This window comes from Danio aesculapii, chromosome 8 (assembly GCF_903798145.1).
Source record: "Danio aesculapii chromosome 8, fDanAes4.1, whole genome shotgun sequence".
Lineage (NCBI taxonomy): Eukaryota > Metazoa > Chordata > Actinopteri > Cypriniformes > Danionidae > Danio > Danio aesculapii.
In genome coordinates, this window is record NC_079442.1 from 19,621,514 (window position 1) to 19,649,436 (window position 27,923).

The 27,923-nt window shown below is 34.7% G+C and overlaps 1 protein-coding gene across 1 annotated transcript in view; it reads left to right on the plus strand.

The window, feature by feature from the left end:
- gpat2 (glycerol-3-phosphate acyltransferase 2, mitochondrial) overlaps positions 1-27,923 on the plus strand; it is a 119,801-nt gene that overhangs the window by 85,061 nt on the left and 6,817 nt on the right. The window contains exons 14-19 of the mRNA XM_056463377.1: positions 5,515-5,779; positions 9,015-9,157; positions 9,602-9,679; positions 12,478-12,603; positions 22,200-22,320; positions 22,469-22,537. Of these exons, the coding sequence (XP_056319352.1) occupies positions 5,515-5,779; positions 9,015-9,157; positions 9,602-9,679; positions 12,478-12,603; positions 22,200-22,320; positions 22,469-22,537 (802 nt within the window). The remainder of the gene's footprint in view (positions 1-5,514; positions 5,780-9,014; positions 9,158-9,601; positions 9,680-12,477; positions 12,604-22,199; positions 22,321-22,468; positions 22,538-27,923) is intronic.

Genomic DNA, 27,923 nt, shown 5'->3' on the forward strand with positions numbered 1-27,923 from the left:
GTCATAACCAGGGGTCCACATAACTGTTATAGGATTGGTTCTCAAATGAGTGCCTAGATATTTTTCCTGGTCCTCATACTGTTCATGGCACAGTCATCCTGTCATATGTGTCACCGGCCACTTTATTAAGTACACATTACTAGTACCAGGTTGGACCCACTTTTGCCTTCAGAACTGCCTTAATCCTTCATGGCATAGATTCAACAAGGTACTGGAAATATTCCTTAGAGATTTTGGTCTATTTTGACATGATAGCATCATGCAGTTGCTGCAGATTTGTTGGCTGCACATCCATGATGCGAATCTCCCGTTCCACCACATCCCAAAAGTGCTCTATTGAATTGAGATCTGGTGACTGGAGGCCATTTGTGTACAGTGAACTCATTATCATGTTCAAGTAGCCAGTCCGAGATGATTCATGCTTTATCCAATATGGCGTGTTATCCTGCTGGAAGTAGCCATCAGAAGATGGGTACACTGTGGTCATAAAGGGATGGACTTGGTCAGCAACAATACTTAGGTAGGCTGTGGTGTTGACACGATGAGTGCCTCAAGTTCAGTCTATGTTTTCACTCCAAGAAGTCCCAGAAGTCATTGCGACTGGAGGTGGAAGCGCAGCATTTTATTTAGATTTATTATTAAAGTTCAGAGATATAAAATTATTTATCTCAGGAGTTTCCCTAAATTAAACGGTGAAAGTAAAACTTACCATGAATATCTCAATAAAAGAATAAACACATTAAGCGTGTTTGTTTGCTGAAATTCGTATTAAAATCAGTTTTATTTATACTGTGCAATGTATATTTATAATGTTTTTATGCATAGTATATATTTTGAAAAGGGGAAAAACAAAAAATCGTATGAATGCTGTAATGTTTAAATAATTTACCATTTAAAACGCGTGAAGGTCATGTGACCATCAGTAAGAATGCAGCATCTCATTTCTCAGAGGACGCGTTCTCTGCCCTCGTGGTCTCCCGAGTTCGTTCTTTTGAGGACACCTGGCAAGACTGGTCTCCACAAGAACGCAAGTCTGTTCTCTGCGTTCTTGGAATTGAGAAACAGCCCATGTCTACATACCTAAATGCATTGAGTTGCTGCCATGTGATTGGCTGATTAGAAATTTGTGTTAATGAGCAGTTGGACAGGTGTACCTAATGAAGTGGCTGGTAAGTGTATATCGAAATATATGTTGCATGTTCTGTATATACATATATATGATATATTTCCGTTCTAACTTAAAATCTAAACATGAACTTGTATTTTAAATGTGTAATTAATACCCAGTTGGATTGATTGTTCGGAGTTCTAATAGTTAACAGTTTAAACACTTTATTTTTATAGATGCATTTTCATTTAAGATCGATGATTATAGCTTATAGCATCAAAATAAATGAGGGGGATAGTTCACCCAAGGCTGAAACTTCTGTCACCATTTACTCACCCCTCACTTCCATATTGATTTGTTTTATCTACTATTGATGTCAATGGTTACTGATTTTTAGCTTTTTCAGTGGAAAGGTTTGGAACCGCTTAAGGGAGAGTAAATAGTGAGTACATTTTCATTATTATCCGTAATTCTATTAACTATCCTTTTAAAAAATTTCAGATTATTAGAATATTTCATTATAAGTTTGATTTAAATTGCCATGCAAACAGTATAAATATAGGGTATCTCTTCGTGCAAACAAACACAATAATGGTGTAGACTGCTGACTTGATAGTTTGCCAGAAGTAGGAATGGACGATAACAATTTTATGGTTTCTGATCCCATACCAAGTATTTCAAGACATATACTTCAAGACAGATACTTCAGTCAAATATTTTATAGTGATTTTATTATGCTCTTTTAAACACCTTCAGTATTAATAAATACAATACAATAGATTTTCTTTTTACATTTATTAAATTACAGAAAATTATTAAACAAAAGTTGGCTATTTAACATCATATATAACAAAAAAAAACACATTGTACAAATCATGTTTTAATGAATAATGGCTGTAGACTCTCCTTTTGAGTCTGTTTTTCTTTGATCAGTGGAACTGTTTTATGACAAGTGTCATGCAAAGTCTCGTCATTACCTGGAGTCAAAAAACTGCAGATTATGCTTCTTTTTTGTTCAGTCATGATGACCGCAGCCCCACGTTCAAGTTTTAAATCCTGCACTGCGTGTCTGTGCATTGTGTACTGTGCTTTAAAAGTGTGAGGCTGTGAGCAAACACTGACTCATTCGTGGAGTTTCAGCAGAAGATTATTTTCTAGTTCCCTCTTCTTCGTTCGTGGATTACTCAATTAGCTGGATTTATTTATTGACGATTTGACACGATCCAAGATCATTTTGTTCTTAAAAATCTATCCGAGAGTTGTTGTCATAGCAACAGTTCTGGTAGCTCAAACCTGCTCAGGAGCAGCAGCTTATTCCATATAAACAGGATTAGATCGGGTCATTTCAAGCAAAGGAAATACTGAAAGTATGTACCAAATGCTGATATTTTCTTACAGTATTAACTTGTAGATTATATACACTTGGTAGAATAGTAAAATAGTTTTTAAAGTTTATATCTACACATTTGTAATTTATAAAAAATAATATTGTTTAATATTAAATAAATATATACATTTAAAAAATATATATTAATAAAACGTATGCAATATAATTACAAAAACAGGGTGGTTCTCCCAAAGGGGATCAAAAAGAACATTTATTAATATGGATTTTTTAGATAGTAAGGTACTGATCCAGCTTTAGTACAAGTTCTGTATGATATCAGACATGCACAATATTCAACAGTTTTTTTGTTTGTTTGTTTATAAAGGAATAATATTAATGCAGTCATGCACATGTTTTGACAGCTTTTATGCTGATGATTTGATTGTTTGCAAAAGTTGCAGATGCCTTTACCAATATTAAAATGCTCAATTTAAAATATTTACGCCGATTAAGAAATTAAAATTGACCTAGGCTACTATAATAAAGAAAATCCAATCTAAAATGTAAAACTAAATAAATTGCTAAAGACTCTTGACACATGAAAGTGTAAAGCCTGCAGCTCACAATAAATGTGTAAAGTCATTGCGTATCATATTTAACAAACCGTTTACTGCGAATTTTATATAATTTTGCTCACATGGATAATTGAATATTAATTAGATGATGTCATAACACTGCTGTGTCATCAGCAAATCGTTGCATTGCTGATCATGATTTTGAGGATCGATAGTTCTGTCCTTACAACACACGCAGAGATCTCAGATCAGTTCATCCAGACATTTTAACCTGATTCACGAACTTGTTTGAAGAATCAAATTAGCCAGAGATAAGTTATCAAGACTAAATGATCCAGGATCTGCCAAATCATCTTAGATCATTTACATGAGGTACGAAGAACGGACCCCTGTTCCTATTTAAGTAAATTTGTATATATAAGGCAGCACTATCATAATAATTATTATTAAGATATTCTAAAGTCAGTGATCACTCATTAAGAACAAAAACCTAGAAAAGATTGATACTTTATTTAAGGATCGATCCTTGTGAAACAATGCTAGTATCAAAAATATTGATAGTTCTGGAACGAACCGCTCACCCCTAACCAGAAGATGACTCTGAGTAAGCCACAGAAGGTCATTGCTAAAAGGGTTGGCTGTATCGAAGCATATTCATGAAATGTTGACTGGGGAGGAACAAATAAATGTGGTTGGGAAGGGTCCATAAGCAGCAGGGATGGCAGAAACCTTGAGAACATTGTGAAACAAAGCCGATTCAAAAACCTGGGAGAGCTTCACAAGGAATGGACTAGAGACAAGAGCCACAACATGGCTTCAGATGTCTTCAGGAAAAGGATTCCATTCGTTCCATTACTAGTTCCAAACAACTGGACAAAAGACATCATCAGAACAGACTTGCCAAGTTCAAGAACAAAAACAACTAGACTGTTGCTTACTGGTCCACAGTCCTCTTTTTAGATTAAAAGTAATTATGTGGCACAGAATCTGAGTTGCTGTCTGAGACACAGCTTTCACAGACGGTGATAATTTGGCGGCCATGTCATCTGTTGGTGTTGGACCACAGTGTTTTATCACGGCCAAAGTCAACACAATTGTCTACCAGGAGATTTTAGAGTAATTCATGCTTACAAGTTTTTTTTGGAGATGCTGGTTTTTTTTTTTGCTCTCAGTGCTAAAACATCTACTAACTGGTTTGCTGGTCATAATATTACTCTGCTTGATTGGCCAGCCAAATCACCTGACCTGAAACGCATCTAGAATTTGTGGGGTGTTATCAAGAGAAAGATGAGAAATGTTCCACCCAAAAATACAGATCAAATTGTAGAAGAGTAACCTGGGCTTGGATGACACCTCAGCAGTGCCAAAGGCTGATCACATCTGCGTCATCGCATTTATGCAGTAATTCATGCCAAAGCAGCCCCAACTCAGTTTTAGCGCATAAATTAACATAATTTTCATAACTTGATCATGAAGACCGCTGAGGAGATTACATTATATTAAAGTCACGGCAATAGCGTCAGATGCAGCTGATTGATTTTATGGCAACAGGTAAAAATTTCTGTCACCTATACGGCTGTCACGTACATTAAAAATAAATTCAGGCCACAACTAAACATGGATGTCTCCGAGTGGCGTTCTCTAAAATTAAACGAAAAATATATTTGTGTGTGTTTGGATATTTATAACCACCTCAGAGGATATTGGGGGTCGCGAATCACTGGCATTGTTATTTTGGGGGTTGCGAACAGAAAAGTTTGGGAACCCCTGCATTACACCCTAGTAACACTAGTAAACTGTTTTCTTTGGCAGACACACAGTAACTTAAACACATTTAGAATCAGAAAGAGCTTAATTACCAGGTATGTTCACACATATGAGGATTGTTTTCGTGACGGAGCTTCGACAGTGCAACAATTACAGAGACGCGACAAAAAAACAGATAATAAAAGTTTTAAAAATAAAAGAAAGGCAAGGCAAGTTTATTTATTTAGCACATTTCATACACAGTGGCGATTAAAAGTGCTTTACATAAATAAGAATAAAAAAGACAAGTATAAGCAAATAAAAAACTGATTAAAATGTGTTAAAACGGGTTATAAAAGAATGAAAAACGAAGTAGTGTATGCAAATATATAAATTGACAAATGTACAGGTATAATACAATATACAACGTTATATGTGCAGCTGTTATGTGCAAATTGGCATGTAGTGTGTTGTTAAATAAGTGTATATTTTTCTAAAGTGTATAGCAAGTAGGGATGTTTGTTTCACAATTACTAGCATCATAATCGTATTGCTTCTGAAAATGAATTCATATACTGGATTAATTTGTGCCAATTAAGGACTTGCATGTGCTGATTAAGACCATCTAGGACCACTTTTATAATAGTGCATTAACTGGTTTATTACTCATCTAGTAGCTGTAGATGATTCACACAAATGTCTAACATAATTCCGCACGCTGTAATGATTCCGCTAATGATCGTCTCCCTCTTTCTCAGGGCGTGCGTGTGTCCATGCTGTGCCGGGACATCTGCTGGCTGCTGGAGGAGGTGTTGTTCAGAAACACAGACGTGGGTTTCGGTGGCTCTCTGGTTGGGCTGGTACATCACGCGCTGTCTCTGCTCCGCCCGTATCTGGTTCTTGCTGCGGCTCCACCTACAGGAGAGCCCATCATTGCACCACGGTCCGATCCAGACTCTCTGCTCACACTGAGCAAGCATTGCGACGTGATCACTCGTGTCTTCATACACGAGGCTGTAGGAGGTAGGCTTTGTGTGTTGGAGATTGGGTGGAGGCAAGGAAACTTAGTGTTGGCAGGTGTCATGCACATGTCTTTTTAGTGGGAGTCTTGGCTTATTTAGTAAAACATGGCAAGATTAAAGAGGATGACTCAAGAAAAAATTAGTCATTTGCTCTTAGTCGTGTTGGCATATTGGATTGCATTAGGCCTGTCATGATCATTTTTAGCATTTGTTTTTCTGATGCAATATATTGACCATTGTGTTCACATAAAAATGATTTGATGGTGTTAAAATTAATTGGTTAAAAAGAGGCAGTGGATGGAATTGGTGGACAAAGTGCAAGAATCAAGATCAGCAGTGAAAGAAGGGATAATTAATAAAAACATAATTATTAATTATTATTATTTTTCAGTTGTTCTGGTTAACATATTAAGTCCTCCTATTCAGTTTTGAGTCAAAGTACTTGATTTTTATATACCTAAGCAGTGCTTCACACAGGTTTGAAATGTACTTGCGGTGGTAGCCGGATTGAAACACCTTTTACCCACAGCGCATAAATGACTAACTATATGCAGCAAACAAAACAATTTAATTTTTAACACAATTTTTATTTATTAAGGGTCTGTTTTTAACTTTTCAATGCGTTAACGTTTTAAAAAAAGACTGTTGAAATAAACAAAATCCACTATTTCTCTTATTTTTATGCTATTGAGGAGCCATGTGCACCCACTGACAGGTTAGTCTGCTCCTCTCTATCTCTTATTCAAGTTCATGTTGCAATTTTATTGGCATGACGTTTTGTATGGTATTGCCTAAGCATTTAAGATGTATAAAATATATAATACTTTGACATCAAATTAATAAAATATGCAGCAAATGCGAAATAAATCACAGAAAAAAGGAGTAAAAACAGGCAATATCTTTAGATTATTTAAGATCTTTGGATTATTTAAATGAGGCAAATGAGTTGATTACTCATTTCTAATGGTGGACAAATAATCTGCAGCCAATTTAGATGTAATTTCGTTCTCTTCGAGTATTTACTAAACTTTAATTTAAAGAGTCGTTTACATTAATTTATTATTTAATGTCAAATTAATGAATAATTTATTAAATTAAATTACATTTATTAATTTAATTTATTAATTTATAAATTTATTCATTTATAAATTTATTAAATGTATTAAATAATTTATTATTTAATGTCTCTCTTGCTCTCGCGGCTGTGCGCATAAAAATATAAACAGCTTAGAAAACGAAAGCAAAACCAAATCCCGGACATTTTAGTAGATTTAGGAACTCTGTCCAGATGCAAAAAGATGCGTCTCTGTGGATCTGCAGAGCATGTGAGACTGTCTGTGAGAGTGTTGACAGGTCTCGTGCACACAGATTAACAGATTTTCCACTACTTAATAGTTCGCGGATTTTGTTTATATTGGGCGGATATGGAAAGAAGTGTAAAATAGGTATTAAAAAACTTTATTAATAAAGTAAAAAAAAACTATTTGTTTTGCATGATTTTTCACTTTTTGTCACTTTAATGTCACTTTTGATTAATTTCATTAGAATTAAAATGAGATTTTTCAAATGAAGATTGTATTTTTTATTTTTAAAACTTTAAAACTAACATTTGATAATTACATTTAATAACATTGATTTCTATGGAAACATATCAGTATCAAAATTACTTTTGTTAATATAACATGCAACAAAGCAATGTAAAATGCATGCAGTTTTTTATTTGCATGTTTCATGGTGTGCAAAGTTTGGTGAAAAATGAAAACTAAATTACGTCATTTACATTTGACATTTCCAAGCAGTTTTCATATGCACACTGCATACTAATATAAATTGCAAGATGAAATTTAGAATGTAATACTCGTTTTGTAAAACGAATTTGTTTTATCATATAATATTTTATATATATCCATTTTGCCACGAAATAGCCATAAGTTGCTGATGGGGCAATAAATAAATAAATCATTCACGCAAATCACGTCATTCGCGCCACCTTATTCGCACATATCATGCTACAGGATGTCTATTCGCGTTTTTGCATTGACTTAACATGTAAATCACTCACACTTGATGATTATTCCATGTCTGGTGTGAACACAGCATTAAAGCAAATAGGAGATGCGGCTCTGATTGGTTTAATGCATGTTATGCTCAAAACATACCCATAACTAGGGCCAGACAGAATCTGCGGACGTTTTTTGCTATTTCTGCTGAGAATTTTGGTAAAAATCTCCAGATTTCTGCAGAATTATTTTGGGAGTATCATAAACAACCTTAATATGTGAAATAAAAAATAATATCTTTTTAACTTTTATTTAATGTTTAAATTGCAAATCCAATTAGATCCACTTCATTTGGTAAACAAAGCAAGTCTCTCATATTATACATCTACTAAAAGACAGAAAATATTCCTTTACAAACTGCATTGTACATAAATCAGATGAACATTTTCAGATTAGTCAATAACATTACTGTAATTAATTTAAAACTGAGTAAATATAGATATTACACACATTTACTTAAGTAAATAAACAGAATTAACGATGGGCTAAAAATCTGCGGAATTCTGCGCGCGCAGATTCCATGTGGGCCTACTCATAACTCATTAAGAGAATAAGCACAACCCTGTTAGACCATGTGCCAGGGCTTAGAGTTTATTTTTCTGTTCTTAAAATAGCAAAAATGGATTCAGACACGCTCTTAATGCTTTTACGCCATGCGTTTTAAACTTTGCGCTTGGATCGTTAAAATAAAGCCGTAAAACTGTGGTTGGAAATGGCAAATGTAAGTTATACTGTATAATGTAATTTTCATTTTGCACCGAGCTTTGCACAAATATATAAAAACTAATATCAATACAGAAAGACATTGCCAATTTATACATTTCATTGAGATTTTGCAGATCACATTTAAAAATTTATTTTGCTACTTGTATCCTTCCATAGAGTGCAGCTTAAAAATATTGAAGAATAAAATTTGAGAGTTTTTTTCCATTTGTTCCCTTTTTTTATTATAAATGTGCCACTGTTTCTTTAATGGTACCAGATACACATGGGTTTAAAAAAAAAATCTAACTAAAAAACAACTTGGCTCAATAATCTGAGGGGGCACGTGCCCAGTTTGAGTGGGCCTGGCGCTTCAGGGTGTTGGACATGTTTGGGTTGAGTCACGTTTGCACCACAGCAGGGTTTATTGGCAGTGCTAATCCTGAAGGCGTGTGTGTGTGCGTGTTTGTGAAGCGTGTGCTGTTTCAGCCATGCTGAGTGAGGTTGTAGGCTGTGGAGGAGGTGAAGACCTGGAGTTTGATGCCGTTCTGGGTCAGAACGAACTGACAGAGAAAAGCCTCCAACTCACACATTTACTCTCACCCGGATACATACCAGTGAGTCACACACACACATTCACACATAAACGCAGCATCTCACTATGACGTTTCTAATCACATTTGCGCTAGTAGTGATTCATCCAGCTTTCTTGCTCTTCAGCCAGTCAGTAAAAAACAAAAATAAAACTCTTTTTTTTTTTTTTTTCATACATTCTCCAAATGTTTCTCTCACTCTTCCAATCGATCAGTCGCTCCCCCATCTGTTCCCTTTATTATTCCCTCTTGATGTCTCTTAAATCGAGTTTCCTGTTCGAGGGTTCTTCAGCGGCAGGAATAGCGCGTGTAATTATTGCCAGCGCATTTTACACTTGCATCAGCAAATAAACACTTGTGAAGGCTGCGAAATGTCAACAAGAACAAAACCACTAAACAACTAATTATCTCTCTGTCTTTCTGTCTGTCATGTCTGTGTGTGTGTGTGTGTTTGTCTCCCTCTCTCAGCCGTGTCAGAACGCTCATAGCTTTGCTCTTGATGTTGTGGACAGCATGGTGCGCTGTGGGGTTCTGGTTATGGAGGAGGTAAAGACACCTGCTTTAACAAACAAACACATTCATCCTCTGATCACAGTTAAGCTTTGTACATTGTACACTTTAAAATCCTCTTCATCGCTTAGTCTTAATTGACTTTTCAGTGGCTGGCTGTTGGGTTCTCGAGATTAGAGTAAATTATATAATATTATTATGACGATTTACAACTTATTTAAGAGAGTTTATTGCTAATTCTGGGCAAAGATTAGATATTAATCGCATCCAAAATAAAAGTTTGTTTTGGGGTAATGTGTGTGTATCTTACATATTTATGTATATGTGATCAAACACAAACAAACATAATAACGTGTTATAAACAATTTTGTAACATAGATATTTAAATTTATACAATTAGGTCCATGGACATGGACACAATTTTAACATTTTTGGCTCTATACACCAACACAATGGATTTGAAATAAAACGAACAAGATGTGCTTTACCTGCAGACTGCTTTAATTTGAGGGTATTTTAATCCAAATCAGGTGAACAGTGTAGAAATTACAACAGTTTGCATATGTGCTTCCCACTTGTTAAGGGTCCAAAAGTAATTGGACAATTGGCTTCTTAGTTGTTCCATGGCAATGTGTATGTTATTTCAATTACAATGAGCAGTTAAAAGATCCAGAGTTCATTTCAAGTGTGCTATTTGCATTTGGAATCTGTTACTGTCAACTCTCAAGATGATATCCAAAGAGCTGTCACTATCAGTCAAGCAAGCCATCATTAGGCTGAAAAAACAAAACAACCCCATCAAAGAGATAGCAAAAACATCAGGCATGGCTAAAACAACTGTTTGGAACATTCTTAAAAAGAAACAACGCACCAGTGAGCTCAGCAACACCAAAAAACCCGGAAGACCACAGAAACAACTGTGGTGGATGACCGAAGAATTATTTTCCTGGTGAAGAAAACAACAGTGGCCAGATCAAGAACACTCTCCAAGAGGTAGGTGTATGTGTTTCAAAGTCAACAATCAAGAGAAGACTACACCAGAGTGAATACAGTGGGTTCACCACAAGATGTAAACCATTGGTGAGCCTCAAAAACAGGAAGGCCAGACTAGAGTTCTAAAAAAGCCTTCACAGTTCTGAAACAACATTCACAGTGCAGATGGAGAATGACCCAAACCATACTACAAAAGCAACCAAAGAGTTTTTGAGGGAAAGAACAAGCAGGAACTGAAAACAGTTCCTGTAGAGGCCTGGCAGAGCACCACCAGGAATGAAACCCAGCGTTTGGTGATGTCTATGCGTTCCAGACGTCAGGCTGTAATTGACTGCAAAGTATTTGCAACCAAGTATTAAAAAGTGAAAGTTTGATTTATGATTATTATTCTGTCCAATTACTATTGGACCCTTAACAAGTGGCACATATGCAAACTGTTGTAATTCCTAAAGCGTTCACCTGATTTGGATATAAATACCCTTAAATTAAAGCTGACAGTCTGCAGTTTAAGCACATCTTGTTGGTTTAATTTCATCCATTGTGAGCCAAAAATGTTAGAATTGTGTCTGTCCAAATATTTATGGACCCAACTATATATAATTTTTATCATTTACACATTTTATAGGTAAATAATAAATACAAATTTCTCCAGGGTGTCCTCTGAGTCTTAAAGTCTTAATGTCTTGAAAGTTAAATTTTAGGCCTTAAAGTCAAATTAACTCACAGAAATATTGTGTTGTTGGTTTTAAATAATTTAACAGGTCTTAATTTTGCTATGTCCAAGTAAAGCTACCCTATTTTTTAATTATATTTTTATTTAGTTTTTATTGCAAAGAGACACAATTTAAAACAGCTGTTAGACATCTGAATTGCGATGGTTTAGATATGTGTATCTTTATGTTCTACAAACAAAATAAATACATAAGGTTTGAAAAAAAATGTATATTATGCAAATATTAAGTTTTTTGTTTATTTGTTTTTTTGGGGTTTTTTTTTTGTTTTTATTGCTTGAAATTTTATTGTAATTGTAAAATGTGTTGCTTTAATAATTTACCTTACTAAAGAGGTAATAATAATTAAATATTTAAATAGAGTAAACCAGTGTACTTTGGGCTTGGGGCAGTCATCTGATATAATGTGATGAATAATTTTTATACATGTAAATATATAGTTTGCCATAATTGTAAATTGAAAATGCACCTGAAAATTGCTTAAAGTGCTTAGATTTTAGAAAAGGTGCAAGTGTCACAATCACTAGGAGAACTACACACACACCACACTAAAGAACTACATCCAGTCATGCACCGCTCACACGCACCTGTTCCGGATTCCATTGATCACACATTAGATCGCTGGTGATTGTGACAGCAAGGAGCACTTTGATTAGATATTTGTGTTAATAAAACAACTGAGCAGATGCATATTCATAAATTTAAAGACATTTTCATCCTGGTTAATATACATTAACTCTCCATCACAAATGTAGTGATTTCTGAGTTTTTCAATGCCCAAAATCAAAGCCACAAACCGCAAATTTACACAGACACAGCTAAAAATACAGTTTTCACTCTACTGCCCAAACATAGCAAGCTCTCAGACTCAATCTAATCTCTGACATGCTGACCATTCAGGCCAGCTGTGTTCTTTTATTTTCGAGTGCTGCCACAGTTTTCAGCCGACTGACTCACAAACGCATAAAAAGGTGTAAGCAAGTTTTGTTTTTTCTTTGATGGGATACAGGTCACTTCAACCCTAAACTGATCATTTTGCAGCTTGTTGGTATGTGTTTTTAGCAACATAAACTGTTGCGTGTGTGTGTGTGTGTGTGTGTGTGGGTGTAGGTTCAGACAGATGCACCGGTGTGTGACTTCATGAAGAGACATGGTGTGTTATCATGGACTGTTTCAGACAATCCTGATGAGAGCAGCGATTCAGACTGTGAGGAACCAGACATACACACCTACAAGGTACACACATGTGCAAACATCTTTAAATATGTCAAATTGAGGTTGAGGTGAAAAGTTGTCTCATGAGTTGTAAAGTTATGATAGAGCATGAGGGTGTGTTTAGCACTGAAGATTTAAGGCAGGATTGCATTTGAACTGCAAATCAAGTGCTTTGGCAACCCAGGCTGTGCTCGTATGCTTGTGTGGGTGTGATGTAACCACTTTTTCCAAGTTAAAGGGTTGCCGCATCCAAAAGCAAAGGCTGCTACCAGGGGCGTTGCAAGACATAAAGCTCTACTGGGGCACGCCCCCCTCCCTCAAAAAAAAAAAAATTATATATTTTGTTAAATACAATTATTATTACAATTATTATTCTAAATAAATAACAGAAATTAATTCTAAATGTAACTGGAAAACATCGTAAAGGCACAACTGGAGTGATGCTAAGATCATTTATGAAATCTTTTGCATTTGAATGAAATTCTATAGACAATTCTATAGATTACAAGAAAAGATGTTTTATAGAATTATCTGTTGTCTTAACTTGACACATGGCAGAGAATTAGGTTTATTAAGTCTTTACCTCCCTGACTCATTCCTCCTTTTTCACTTCATACATAAAAGTCTGTCAATCGGCATGCTTAGTAAGATCACTGTCAAATTATTTAAACTTTAGTTTTGGCGATTTGTAAAACTTACTGTGTTCTGTCACCTCAACATAAGTTACACTGGTTTCACAACGCATGAGTGGCGCGAGAGCAGCAAGTACGTTTTTCGTAGTGCAAAACAACCGTGACTCACACCGGGAGAAGTGCAGCGCGTCAGGGTCCTGCAGGAGCAGTGTATGAGGTGCGCAGGTGGTTTTCTGCACACATGTGGAGATGCATCAGTTTGCAATAAAAATAACTTCGCCGTATTTTAACTATATTTACCGTACATAAAATTTTGGCTTACCTTTAAATGGGATGGGTTTACTGTTGACAGCAGAGCAAGTGAATTCATACTTTATGAATTCGTCCTGATATTTCTGGCATTTTCTACTTTGGTCTGACGAGGTCTTGCTCATATGCTTAGATGAAGTAGACGGTTCCAATAACTTGGGCAAACTGTCCACAGTTTCCTCAACATTTTTAGATTTGGGAATACATATTTATCCATGGCGACAAGGTGGCGCACATGGGTAGCATGATCGCCTCACAGCAAGAAAGTTGCTGGTTCGAGCCTCAGCTGGGTCAGTTGGCATTTCTGTTTGGCGTTTTCCCCGTGTTGGCGTGGATTTCCTGCGGGTGCTCACAAGTCCAAACACATGCGCTATAGGTGAATTGGGTAAGCTAAATTGTCTGCAGTGTATGTGTGTGAGAGTGTATGAGTGTTTCCCAGTAATGGGTTGCGTGCTGGATGAATTGGCAGTTCATTCTGCTGTGGTGGCCCCTGATTAATAAAGGGACTAAGCCTCTGCCGTTGCGGTTTTCACATCCAGATGCACGCTGTAATGATAACTTGCAAGTTAGTCGCTGCACAGTGATGTTCAATTTATTTATTTTTTTTAAACACTCTAATCAGTAATATCTTTTAAAAAATCTGAAAATATTTGTTTGTAGCTTTCACTTGTAATACTGAAATATATATATTATAATCACTGAAAAGTAAACGATTATTAAATTACTCTCGCTACCCCTTGAAATTATTCTGTGACCCTCACAGGGGTCGCAACCCCTAGTTTGAGAACCACTGCTTTATGGCATAATTCCTTCAAATAGAAGTAAAATAGCATTCATTACATGTTTATTTAATAAAGCACCAAATTTTTTGCATTTTTGGATTTTAATTGTTTTTACTTGTTTGTTTTTCTGTTTTCTAATTTTCCATTGATATATTAGCAAATATTTTGCAGTCTTTACATGCCCATTACAGCATGGAATTCATTTAATAAGAAGTAAATGAACATTACAAGTACATTTTAAAAAAGTACCTAAATAGTTTTTCTTTTTTTTTTTTTTTTTTTTTTTTCTTTTTTAGTTAAGTAGAAGACCATTTTCCCATCACATATTTCATCAAGGATTCCAAAAAATAGTGTAAACATCTTATCTCATTCTCGTGAACCTGATCTCATGTCTCATCTTGTGGAGTAAGGCCTAATTCCAATTCTACCCATTAGCCCTTCCCCTTACCCAATTATCTTTAGCTTGAAGGCGTAGGGCTAAGGGGAATGGCTATAGCCCTTGAAACTGAGATTTTTCAGGACCACACTCGAAACCAAGGGGTGCAAAAATTTCCCAAGATACACCAGCTACAACGGCAGCATAGCTGCACACGAAAGTAAGGAGATGCAAAAATTAGTCTTTTTTTTTGTCATTACTACAAATTTTTACAACAAACAAGCATAGTACATGCATACTGGCATTCATGTTGCATCATGGCATTTGTGCATGATGTTTTACCATCATGCTTTAAAAAAAACAAAAAAAAAAGCTATTTTAAAAAACCTGCTAAATATCGCTATCCATAATCCATATAATTAACTCCTGTACAGCAGTCCCACAACATACTTTCACATCTGACACTCAATGACACTCTATTCCTGTCAGAAAGGTCTAGTTGCTGGGAATTAGCTTACAGTGTCTGGTATAACGTTAATGCTAATGTTGTTTTCGTGTGTTTAGATGTATATGGTCACAGTTTAAATGCACAGTAGGCTCTATATTGTATATATTGTAGGTATTGTAGTGGTGTTTCATTTCTTAGGGGTAACATTTGAAGCCCTTCCCCTTCACAATCTGTCTCAAGGACCAAGGAGAAGGGGTAGATGAAGGGGTAGGGGTAAAAAAATAGAATTGGAGTGATAGGTGGTATGGACTTTATATGGAAGTTATATAAAAATGTTATGGTATTTATTGCGATAACTATATTAATGATGTTAATTCATACGTATCTACTAAGAGGCAAAAAAGTTATGTATCTTCTGAGACGAGTAATAATTTTCTTTCTTTTCCAAAAAATATAAATTAATCTTCATCCCGGCTCCTGGAGGCCAACTATCCTGCAGAGCTCAACAGTAACCAAACACAATGATGCAGCTAATCAATCTTTTCAGGATCATATGAAATACACAAGCAGATGTGCTGAAGTAAGAAATAAACTTTGCAGGACAGTTTGTAAAGTTCGAAACCTCTGGAATAGTGTTGTGAGCAAACATTGTAATGTAGTTAATCTTTCATTCATACCTGACACTAGAGAGCGCTCTCATACATAAATCTTAGCTGCTGCAGAGCAAAGAGGATAAAAAAAAACAGAATAAAGTATTAAATGGATGAAATATTAAACGCTTGGTGATATGGAGTAGTGTCTGTCTCCGGACTGCAAGAGAGGGCCGTAACTTGATGGGATGAAACTTGTAGCAGAGGCGTAACTTGATTTTATGGAGACCCACGTGTCAAAACTATGTTGTCGGCAAGATGACACTGTACATCAGTTATTAATGCCTACACCTACTCCACGCTTAAACCTAATAGTTATTAACATCTATACCTACCAAAACCCAACCATCATTGTTATTAATGTATACACCTTCCCCAAACCTAAACCCAACCATCACAGTTATTAATGTCTAGACCTGCCACAACCCTAAACCCAAACATCATCGTTATTAACGTATACAACTTCCTGAATCTGGACACAAAAAGCAGAGATTTCAAACACCTGACTGATGTTGACGTGAATTTAAAGTAAAAGTCTGTAAGTAAATCTGTTTGTAAATAGACTCATAAACACTGTACTGCACACATGTTAATGTACAAGTCACTGTTCAGACCAATTGTTGGTGTATTGTTAGTATTACGATAAGTTCCATTTTTTTGGTGAGCAGAATGTTTACCGGTATATTGCAAATGATAATAAATTGCCCGTCCCTATTATTGAGATGCATAATACTCAAATAATCTGTGGAGGAAAATTGCACAAACAATAACACGCAAACCTCCATATTTTACAGACACGCACAAAGACTCAGACAGACAAAACAAATGTAAACTAAGACAGACACTGGCAAGATGCTGCTTTTGAAGTCTGCTTTTGTCTGCAAGTTTCTCAGTGTGTGTGATGAATGCAGCTCAAAGAGAGCTACAGCAAGGGAATGTCAATGGCGTGAGTGGATTGGTGTCTTCTGTTGCATCAGAAGCTCAGACTTTGAGCACAGGTTTCGGTTTTCCTTCAGTTTTGGGCTTATCCTTATTGAAAGTTTGCACTCAGTAAGGAAGAGTTTTACGTTTTTGGAATAAGGTGGGTGCTTGCTAAAGTATCACTTTCATTCACTCTAGTACTGAATTAATCCACTTTTTTTCTTGTGCCCCATAATGTTTTTTTTCGTCTCCATTTATTGAGAGACAAGTGTAACGATGAGGTGCCATTATTCTCATCAATCAATCAAATATTAACAGTAAACTTCAACAGACCAAAAACAAGCCTAAAAACTCAATACAAGCCTTTTTGCCACAATATTATGGACTTTTATTGAATATTACTGTACTATAAGGAATACAAAAAGAAAATAATTTGGAGGAACAACACAACTATCCTTAAATATACTTGTCATGTTAAAATAATTTTATAATTAGGGCTGGGTAAGTTCAATTATAACAGCGGTAACACAGAAATTACTTAATGCAGATAATTAGCTCTGCACAGGAAGTTTGGCCAGAGGAGGAATGGTCGTGCCCATCTGAGCCTGGTTTCTCTCTTTTTTTTTTTTTTTTTCTTCTTCACTTTCGTCAATTGGTGAAGTTTTGTTCCTCGCCACTGGCTTGCTTGATTTGGGACTTGTGGAGCAGCACATTGATGGATTTTCTCTTTAGTGTTTGGTCTTTCAGCAGTGAAATTTAAACCACACTGAACTGAACAAAACTGAACTTCAACTCTGAAAACTGGACTGACACACAACTCATATGTTAAGCTGCTTTGAGACAATCCACATTGTAAAAGCGCTATAGAAATAAACATGAATTGAATTGTTTTATCATTTATCAATGCAGTAGAATGCTATATACAGCAATAGGTTAGGCAACCCTACTGTACTCAAACCGTAAAACTTTTTTAGTTTTAATTAATTATTATTATTACTTTATGCACACACATACACATACATACATATATATACATACACATGTATATAAAAATCATTTGCATGATCAGTTGCATGAAGGTTGTCTCTGGACTTTCAACTTGTTTTTTCTATAAATAACTCTTAAAAAAAAAAACATTTAATGCCCTGGCAGTGGCAAATATCTTTTTGTTTTGGTTTAATTTGACTACATTAATGTTTAAATTGAGATTTACATAAAATAGTTAACTGCTACTATGTAAAGGGAATACTGGTGTAATACACCTTACGTTTACGTTTAAAGTGCACTGTAAAAAATGCTGGGTTCCACACGATTCCTTCATGTTGTCCCAACACAAATTGAAGTTCACTTCGTCATTTTTACAAATTTAAGTGAATTGAACATAGAAAATTAAATTGTGCCCCAAAAAACATAAGAATTATGTTGTTTAACTCAGTTTTTAAAGTAGTCATTTTAAACAAGCAGCAAAAGAGATTTTTTTTTATGTATTTGCAAACTAGATGCTATTGTACTTTTAGTTTACAATAGAAATGTACAATTAAAATGAGGCTGTGTAAGAGAAAGTCTTACCTCTGATTTATATTTGATTTATCATTTAAAACTAAAGCGCACCTTTTCACATAATGCCTTATTACTCATCATAAATTTAAAAAAACATGTATGACAGCAGAATGGAATCCTGTAAAATAAACCATGGAACTCGCATGTGACTTGTTTTAATAATTTTGGTCCACTTACAAATTTTGCCCTGTGAAAGCGAACTGCACCAAGAACAGAAAGCAACATTGTAACCATTTGAATCCCTGTTTTGGAACAAAACAATCGATCTACGGTTGTGAAAGCACCCTTAGATGCCCTCTCCACTTTTTAGCTCTGCTGTCAGGAATGGAACTCACAGGATTGTGGGATATCCAAGGCAGCAAAGGATATATCCTTGCTGCCTTCAAAAATCGATCCGATGAAGGTTTCTCAGGAGACAGGAAGTGAAGCTGGATTAGGATTTAGATGTTCCTTGATGATTTCCTGCCTTGGAGTGCACCTTTTGAATGCAGCATTTTTCCAGCTTTTGGAAACCGTTATAATCTTTCACTGAAGGAGCACTTAAAGGCACAAACCTAATGTAATGGATATAAAAGTATTCGTTTTTTGTTAAGACCAAAAGATGTTTGTGTGTGCCTCTGAGATCCTGTCTTCTGTTATGACACATGAAACCAGTGCTCATGATGTTCAAAATCATGCCAAAAAGAGCTAATCTGTTCTGTAACATAAATAAGCATTAAAATAAAAGCATTGACAATTTTTTTTTGTGTCAAAAATTTAATTCATCCTTGCTGAATTACTGTGAATGCATAAGTGGGTCAAAGACGAGGGGTCCCATTTTAGAGTACACATTGGCCCAAAATGCATGTGTCTAATATTTCAAGTAACTTTTGTTAAAATAAAACGTTAAAGTTAGGGCTGTCAAAATTAGCGCGTTAACGCACGTGATTAATTAGAAATTTTTAATGCGTTAAAAAAATGTACGCATTTGACGCAGTTGCACTTTTTTTATTTCCTGTTGTGGCCGACGTGTTTAACGTGCAAAATCGTCCTTGAACTAGAATGGGTGTTATTCAATAGTTTAGGACAACCTTGATGGAAGACGATGATCCACTTCAAATGTTGACTATTGTATTTTAACTGTATACTATGTATAAATGTATACATTTTTGCTATGATTTACAGAAATCACACACTAATTGCATCATTCTTTAAAACAGTAGGCAGCCCTTCCAGGATTTCTTTTTGATTTTTGTGGCATAAAATTACTGAATTTGTGGCAATATTTACGGCATTATTTTGCATTGATTTGCTATTAAAAAATGAATATCACAGACAAATGTCTTTATTTATATATATATATATATATATATATATATATATATATATATATATATATATATATATTATTATTATTATTATTATTATTATTTTTTTTATTTTTATTTTTATTTTTTTTTTTTTTACTCTTAGACCAAGACATTGGGTTCTATAACATAAAATAACACTTAATTTTAATATTTCATGTAACCAAATAACAATTAAAATCATTAGCATATTAATAATAAAACAAATTAAAAAATAATAAAGTAAATTTAAAGGTGCCACAGGTTTATTTTAGAAGAATCTTTCTTGTCTATAGCAAAATCTAATTTATTTTTTAAGTCAAGACATGATGAGATTGTTTATACAAGATGCCGCATTGGACACACGAGACTAACACATGAACATTTACTCAAAGGAGAAGAACCCCCAAAATGTCTATATTGCAACAGAAACCAAACTGTTAAACATATTTTTGTCAAGTGCCCCATTTTTTATGTTATCAGACAACAATTTTTATCTGGAGAGACTTTAAATGAAATATTTTTAAATGTGAATTCTTCTAAAATTTTACAATTTTATCAAAAGGAAACCTTAAAAAACTTTTAGATTTTTATCTTCTATATTATCGTCATTATTATTTCTGTATTTTACCTTGTATATTATTTATTGCAGCTGATTACTTTTAATTGTTAGAATATTTTTATAATTATAGAAAATTGGTATTTATAAAATGTGGTCAATTTGATCTATTTATTTTTTTTGCCATGACATAGCCATAGAAGCTGAAATGGCAATAAAATTAAAACTCTCTCTCACTCTCTCTCTTCTTGTTTATAGTTTGTAGCTATTTGTCAACTTTAGAGGCTGCAAACAATGCACGAACATACCATTGCAAACAATGCATTATATTAACAGCATGTCAACAGTACATCACGAAAGAATTTACATATATACATAGGTAAAGAGAAATACAAGTATCTGTGCAACAGCCGTGAATCTGTATGTGCTGCAGGTGCCGCTGATGTGAAAGCCAGCTCATTGCTTCATGCTCTGTGCACATACTGCATTCTTCACTGCTAGCCCGTGTGCTGTGAAAGAGGCCTGACACCATGCCTGTGATATGTGGTGTACTCGCAGCATGTGTTTAAGTAATTTAACTCACCTCAAGTTTTTTTTTCAGTCTTTCAGAGTAATATTTGTAGGTAAATGAGACTTTGTAAGTTTTGCTTATTTAACATATTATGTCTTCTTTATCTGGTTAAATGCTGAGTTACAGACCAGCGTAAAGGTATATATCGTCATCTACAATATTGATTGTAAAATCATAGTGTGTATAATCATAGCAAGGGTTGTTTGCATCCACATGGCCTTTTTTTGGGTGAATTAGTGTGATGAGGTCATAGAAAGCATCTAGACCAGGGGTGCCCAAACTTTTTCTTATGAATGGCCAAAACCCAAATTTGATTGAGGCTTGTGGGCCGAAGGTAAACATAGTTTCCATGGCTAATTTCCTAATTTACTTAAAAAATGTTTAAAAATGACTAGAAAACATTGCTTTATATTTCATTCAATTCAATTTACTATTCAATTTACTATTTTTGAATTTTCAATATACTAATACAGTATTTTTTTCTTTTTATAATGAACCTATTACAGGAAAAATAAACCAATCTAACTTCTGACAGAATTACTCTAGTTTTTGCCTTGATTTGCTCGCTGCTGTCTTTTTCATAGTCCTGTTAATCTGTTGAGTGACAGTATATACATTTTTAAAAAATCTGATTAATTTTCATTTAATTGAAACATTTAATTTGTTTGTTTTTTTTGTAGCTCATCAATAAAACACAAAAAGGTTTACCTCAAGTTAGAAATGATGGTCTCTGTGTTAAAGACATTCGACCCAACTCTCTCCATCATCGTCTCACTTTCCTCTCAGATGGGTTGGTGGGCCAAATCAAAGGTTACAATGGGCCAACTTTGGGCATCAATGGTCTAGACCAGGCATGGGCAAACTCCTCGAGGGCCGGTGTCCCTGCAGAGTTTAGCTCCAACACTAATCAAACACACCTGAACACCCTAATTAGTGTCTTCAAGATCACTAGAAAGCTACAAGCAGGTGTGTTTGATTAGGGTTGGTGCAAAACTATGCAGGGATATCGGCCCTCCAGGATCGAGTTTGCCCATCCTTGGTCTAGACCATGAATTTGCAGGAAATCAGCGGCATTTCAGAAAAATGTGAGATCCGCAAAATCCTGGAGGCACTGAATAGGTTAAAGAACAAACATTTTTTTTGTCAAATCATGTTCATGACAAGAATCTTTTGATGACATTAAGCCTCAAGAGACTATTGAACTTATTTTAAACGATTTTACCCATTTGTCAAACCACATTTCTTAATAATTAAATTTATAGTCAGTAAATGATGACAGAATTTTCAGGTTTGAGGGAACTATCCCTTTAAAAACACATTTTTGTCTTTGACCCATATAACAATTTAAAAATAACAGATATTTATGTTTACCCTTTTAAAACATTCTATAAATACACTTAACATCTGTTTTTTCAATCCTAGTGACCATGTCCATGTTTTTTTTTTCTCTCTCTCTGTCCTCTCTGCCTTTCTCTGCTTTCTAGTTGAGTCAGCCGTCTCAGTGCCCGAAGCTGCTCTTCTTTTTCTGTAGTTTACTGAGTGTCCAACTGAGAGCTCTGTGCTGGGCGCTGGAGAGCCTTCATTACCTCCCATTGCCCATCACTGGTTAGTACACACACCAACTCTGACCTCTGGCCAAACATTGATGTTGGCTTGTGTTAGAAGAAAGTTTGCTTGGGCAGCATCGCTGTCACTGTTCATGCTGAGTGCCTACAGCTAAGTGTGTATAACCTAAAAAAAATGTTTATCTTAGAGACAGACTGTTTGAGCCAACTACACACAAACTTGAAGAACCGAGCTCAGCTGGATGGAGCACGCTACGGTAAGAGACAAACAAAAACAAACACATTTACTGTTTAAACAGTGTGTTTCAAGTCTGTTTAGGATTTTTATTTTATTTTAATGATTTTATTTATTTATTTTTAATCTTAATCAGATTATTCTGGTCAATTTTAACATTTGTATTAGAGATGTAGCGGTTAAAAAGATGTCAGATAACGATTATAACGACCAAAATTATCACAGTTTTGTTCAAATCAACTGAAAATGTTCAATGTTCTAAAAATAGCCCACGATAGGCGAAATCTGTGAAGTAGTCAGCTTTATTTTTTACAATTATTATAGATGTTTTAAGGCTGTGAAACCCCTCACTACACACTTTATACACTTTTCTCAGACAGGCATTAACATTTTCACATTTTTCTCTCGTTTAAACACTCTCAAAGTTCAAACTTTCATAGAAAAATAATTCCAGTATTATAGAGTTAAACCAAAGATCAAAACCTGTTGTCAGGAGCAAACATTCATTGCTGTGAGGAAAAGGTTCATAAAGCTTTTCATAATATTGGTGTTCAGCGTAATGTTCTATTTCCTGCAGTCATTGATCCACAAAGCAAAAACAGACAGTCACAGCAGGTGCACATGACAGTTGAAAGTAAACACGGATGTGCACATTTGCATGTTATTTAAAATTAAATTATTCAGATGGTGCTCTGTGGTGATGCAGAAATATGAACAATGTCCTGAGTCATAGCTGGGCACCGCAGACAGCTGCTGACTTACGGCGCCGGTGTGCGCACCCTGAAACCTATGTTTGCATGGCGCTGCTTGGCACATCCAGTGTGTCACCCTCTTTACTATGGTCTTGCTGCGGACTGTTACAACCCTTTTTGCATCCTTGTTGAAACTCGCACTGCTAGCGATGGCAAGCTTGAACGCATTCTGTACTGTGCGAGACATGAAGAAGATTGACTAACAATGGTCTACAGCCAATCAGGACGTAGAAAACAATGTGCTGTAAAAAAAAAAAACTACTTACTTTTTCTCTCTTTCAGATTTCACTCACCAGAGAATCTGACATGTACATCACTCAGGAAATGCGTTAGGGCTTCCCCTACCGTAATACACCTAAAACATGGATTGCCATAAAACTTGTCAGTGGCAGGGAAGAGTTTTCTCTGGTTAACTGCAGGAAAAGAGTTAAACGAAATCGATTTCATGACAAACATCAAAATACCAGTCATACAGTACATGTAAAGCACAAATAATGTCCCTCTATTCAGTCACGACCAGCTGCTGCCATCCTTGAACCAATCTCCATCATTGTAAGCTGCTTGCTTTTCTGTCTGTTCCATTGCTCACACTTTTTTTGCAGTCTGAAGTGCGTCAAACTCACAAAATGGCCAATTTGCGCCACAGGATGTCTAATCCCATCTTTGCATTGACTTCACTTGTAAATCCCTCACGCTTCATCCTCGTCTGCTTCCTACACAGACTGCAACACTGTAATGGTCATGTAATGCAATGTCATGTAATGACTGTGAGGGAGCTGGTGAGATGTAATTTTTCAAGAGACACTCAAATACATCACGTGCACTCGTATGCATGTCATGTAAAACAATTAATTGCAAACTGAAATTAATATAATTTTGTTAATATGGTTTAGAATTTGATGTTTTATGAGATTATTAAAATTTTTTAGTGATTATTTTGCGTTTAAGAATTTTGCCGGCTTGCAAAAATGTTCGACTTTTTGTTGATTTTGCATTGGATTCAGCAATCGCAGACCTGTGAAAAACTAGGGCGTCTGTATAGCGAGAGACCACTGTTCACTAAAAAATGCTGAGTTCCACACAATCAATTTGTGTTGGGACAACATAAAGGAATTAAGTTAAGATTACTTTTTGCAAATTTAAGTGGATTGAACATAAGTTGTCCCCCAAAAAAACTATAATTGTGGTGATTCAGCTTATTTTATATAAGTAATTTGAATAATAGCAAACATCATTTTTGAGTGTACCAAGAAACATGTCTGATATATTGTCACATCAAATTATGAGCTCGAAAGATTTAAAATGAAGTCTTGATTCATTTTACAAAAAAAACTTAAAACACCACTGTAACGAGAGACTTTTGACTTTTAAAACCCTTTTATCATAAATATATATTTTAATATAAATTGAAAATTTCTCAAATCATTAAAAAAAATCACAAAAATAATAAATATAAATTAAAAAACTTTTTTTATGAAGATTGATTGATTTAAATGTATTCTATTAATAAACAAACTGTAATTATACAATATCACAAGAGAGAGAACAGGCATTCAATTGTCATTTTTCATTCATCAATGTGTTAGCTAATAATCAGTCAGTGATAAAAGAATAATTTGATTGGTTGATACAATGATTGAAACATGGCTAATAATAAGAAGAGAGTATTGTTCATTTATTTTATGATTATATTCAGGGCTTGACATTAACACCCTCCAAATGTGGGTAGATTTCAGCTGTGGCGGATTAGACAGACACCCACACTAGCCACTTTGGCTGGTTGAAAATAATTTTAAAATTGCCAGTGCTGGCTCAGCACTAAAGATTAGAATTTTAGTTATGACTAAAATTTAGTTATGACGTTTGTCAATGTGTGCTCAAATGTGATCTTAGAATCAAGAAGCAGCACGACTGATAAGTGAAAGAAAGCAGGTGAATACCGAATGAGAGGATGATCAGGCACATGGTGAGATACAGGCAATCCTCGCTTACTGACGTTGTGAGCGAGGCACAGCTGATGTGAAGCGCGCGGGTGCTTAAAAGCTCCTGTTTTTTTGCACAAAACAACCATGCCTAGAAACACAAGTGGTGAGATTGTTTCTCTTTGAAATAGATTGGAAAAAAGCGGTGCTCGTGCACCCACAGTTCTGCTGCTTTCAAGAGATGTCCAGATTTTTTTGTATGCAGCAGCTGTTGTTGCTTTCGCTTCTACCATTCTTTGAACAAATTATCACTGGGACTAACGTTAACCGTGTGTGCGCAACCATCCTTTCACTGTCGTACACAGAATGTTTTTCACCTGCTTTCTTTTGCTTGCAGTTATTTTTGTTAATATGGTTTAATTCTCATTCTTTACAATAACATTGCTTAAATAGGAGATAACTGTCCATTTATCTATAGTTACCTGATGATCTGGGACCTTTAGTCTGGTCTACTGTGTATAGTTTAGGTAAATGAGAATAATTTTTTTTAATGTCAATAGTTTTTTTAAGAACATTTTTGTTGAATAAAAAGTCTATGTATATATAGCTATATTTAGCTTGTTTTGACACATTACTTAAAATTTGTGGCAAGTAAATAATTAGTTGTGAATGTAACATTAAATTTAGCAACAAAACTCTGGCTAGTGAAAAGTAACGTTGGAAAACTACTAGCGACAGTAGCTGGTGAGCAAAAAAGTTAAAGTCAAGCCCTGATTGTATTTATACACAATTATTTTGGTGTGATCTATTGTTGTTGTTGTTGTGGTTAAACAGAGTACAGATATTGAATTGGAATTCAAAGAAAAATGTTTTTATTTTTTATGAGAATGCTCGATTTCAAAGTTTGGTGTATTGTTAATTTGCTCATTATATATAGAAATTCTTTATTCATTAATGTAAATGGGCAGTGAAAAAAACTAATTTTACTCACTTTAAAATAGAAATAGGTCATTACCTTTGTACGTTAAAAGAAACAAGAATTATCAAAGCAAAAGGAAATGGTAATTATTTTAAAGCCTTAAATCTACTGTTTGAATATAGTTGTAATTATTTTATATTTCTTTTTATATTGTATTTATTTTAATGTCAATCTATCTAGTTATGTTATTACGCTTGTATGTTTTGTGTTTAAAAAAAAAAAAAAACAGGTAACAAAATACCCAGAATAAAATAAAAAATAATAATCACCAATTATATCCTAACAGTTAAAAAGGGTGTATAAATATAACTGTTTGCCCTTTCAGAACACTGATTTCAAATGTTTTGAATGTTTGTCACACTTAATATTAGTCAGAGATAATACAAGTAAAACACAACATGCAGTTTTAAAATAAAGGTTTTTATTATTGAGGCAAAACAAAATGCAAAACTATATAAACCTGTGTGAAAGTGAAAATCATTCAAATATTAAGAAAAGGTCATGTTTTATGAAAATTGTATAAATATATTAAAACTAATTTTTTAAATAATAATATACTGAGAACTTATTTTAACACATTTAAACACAATATCTTTAGTTTTTGATTTTTTTTTTCTGAACCCTCAAAATCCCAGATTTTTAAATAGTTGTATCAAAATATTGTCCTGTCCTAACAAACTAAACCAGCTTATTATTTTCAACTTTCAGATAAAAAATAAATCTCAATTCCAAAAAAAATTAATTTGTAGTCCAGGGTTACAATTAAATATTACAATTAATAGTTAACAACTATTATAACAATGTAATAAAAACAACAACAACAGCAAAAAACAACTTTAAACAGATCAGACAGAAGCTTGACAGGAGCTGTCAGACATCAAATCTGATCCCCCATGAACGCTTCTTGACCTTGGTGAGGATAAACCAAATCAAGACATGACATTTCTCTTTGCGCTTTTGCAACACTGTGTGCTTCAAAGAAGTGGTTGGATTCCTCTGTGGAACTAGATGTTGTTTTGTTTCCTGTGCTTTAAAATGTTATCATCAGTGCAAAATCAAAGTTATGCAGGCAATTACGAAATTACATAAATTTGAATGAAATTGGAATAGCATGTGTTTGGTTTAATATAAGTGTAAAACAGAAACAAAATGTATTATACATGTCAAGCATAAATTAATTTAAAGGGAAATTAGTAAAATGTGGGAAATAATACAATATTCAAACAAATGACATTATAGAAGTAAACTTATAACATGTTACAGATAAATAAAAAAGTAACTCGTATTCCAGATAGCCAAAATACATTTTATGAGTGGAATTATCATTTTTGTCTTTTATGAAGTATTACTAATCTATGACACTTATTAACTAAATTGGCAAAGATGCGTTGTTAAATGCTTTAAAGGGCCACGAAATCCCCTGTCTCAGCAGGGTGTTTTCACACCTCTAGTTTGAAAAAAGTCAGGAAAGTGGGGCAGTCCTGCTCTGTTTAGGTGGGAGTGTCGGGGGAGGGAAAGAGGGGAGGTTTTGCATAAAAATTGGAGTTTTTGGTTCGAGCACGCGCTGATTTTCACACAGGCAAAACAACACACAGACACAGGGGAAGATAGACAGTGACTGTTTACATGGACATCAGTAATCAAATTATTTGCCAAATTCTTAATTTGTGGACTTTAACAGCAGTTTGGCAGTTTCACTGCCTTATATTTCATGCATGCCCCATGTGACATGAGATATTGGATGCGAGGAACTGC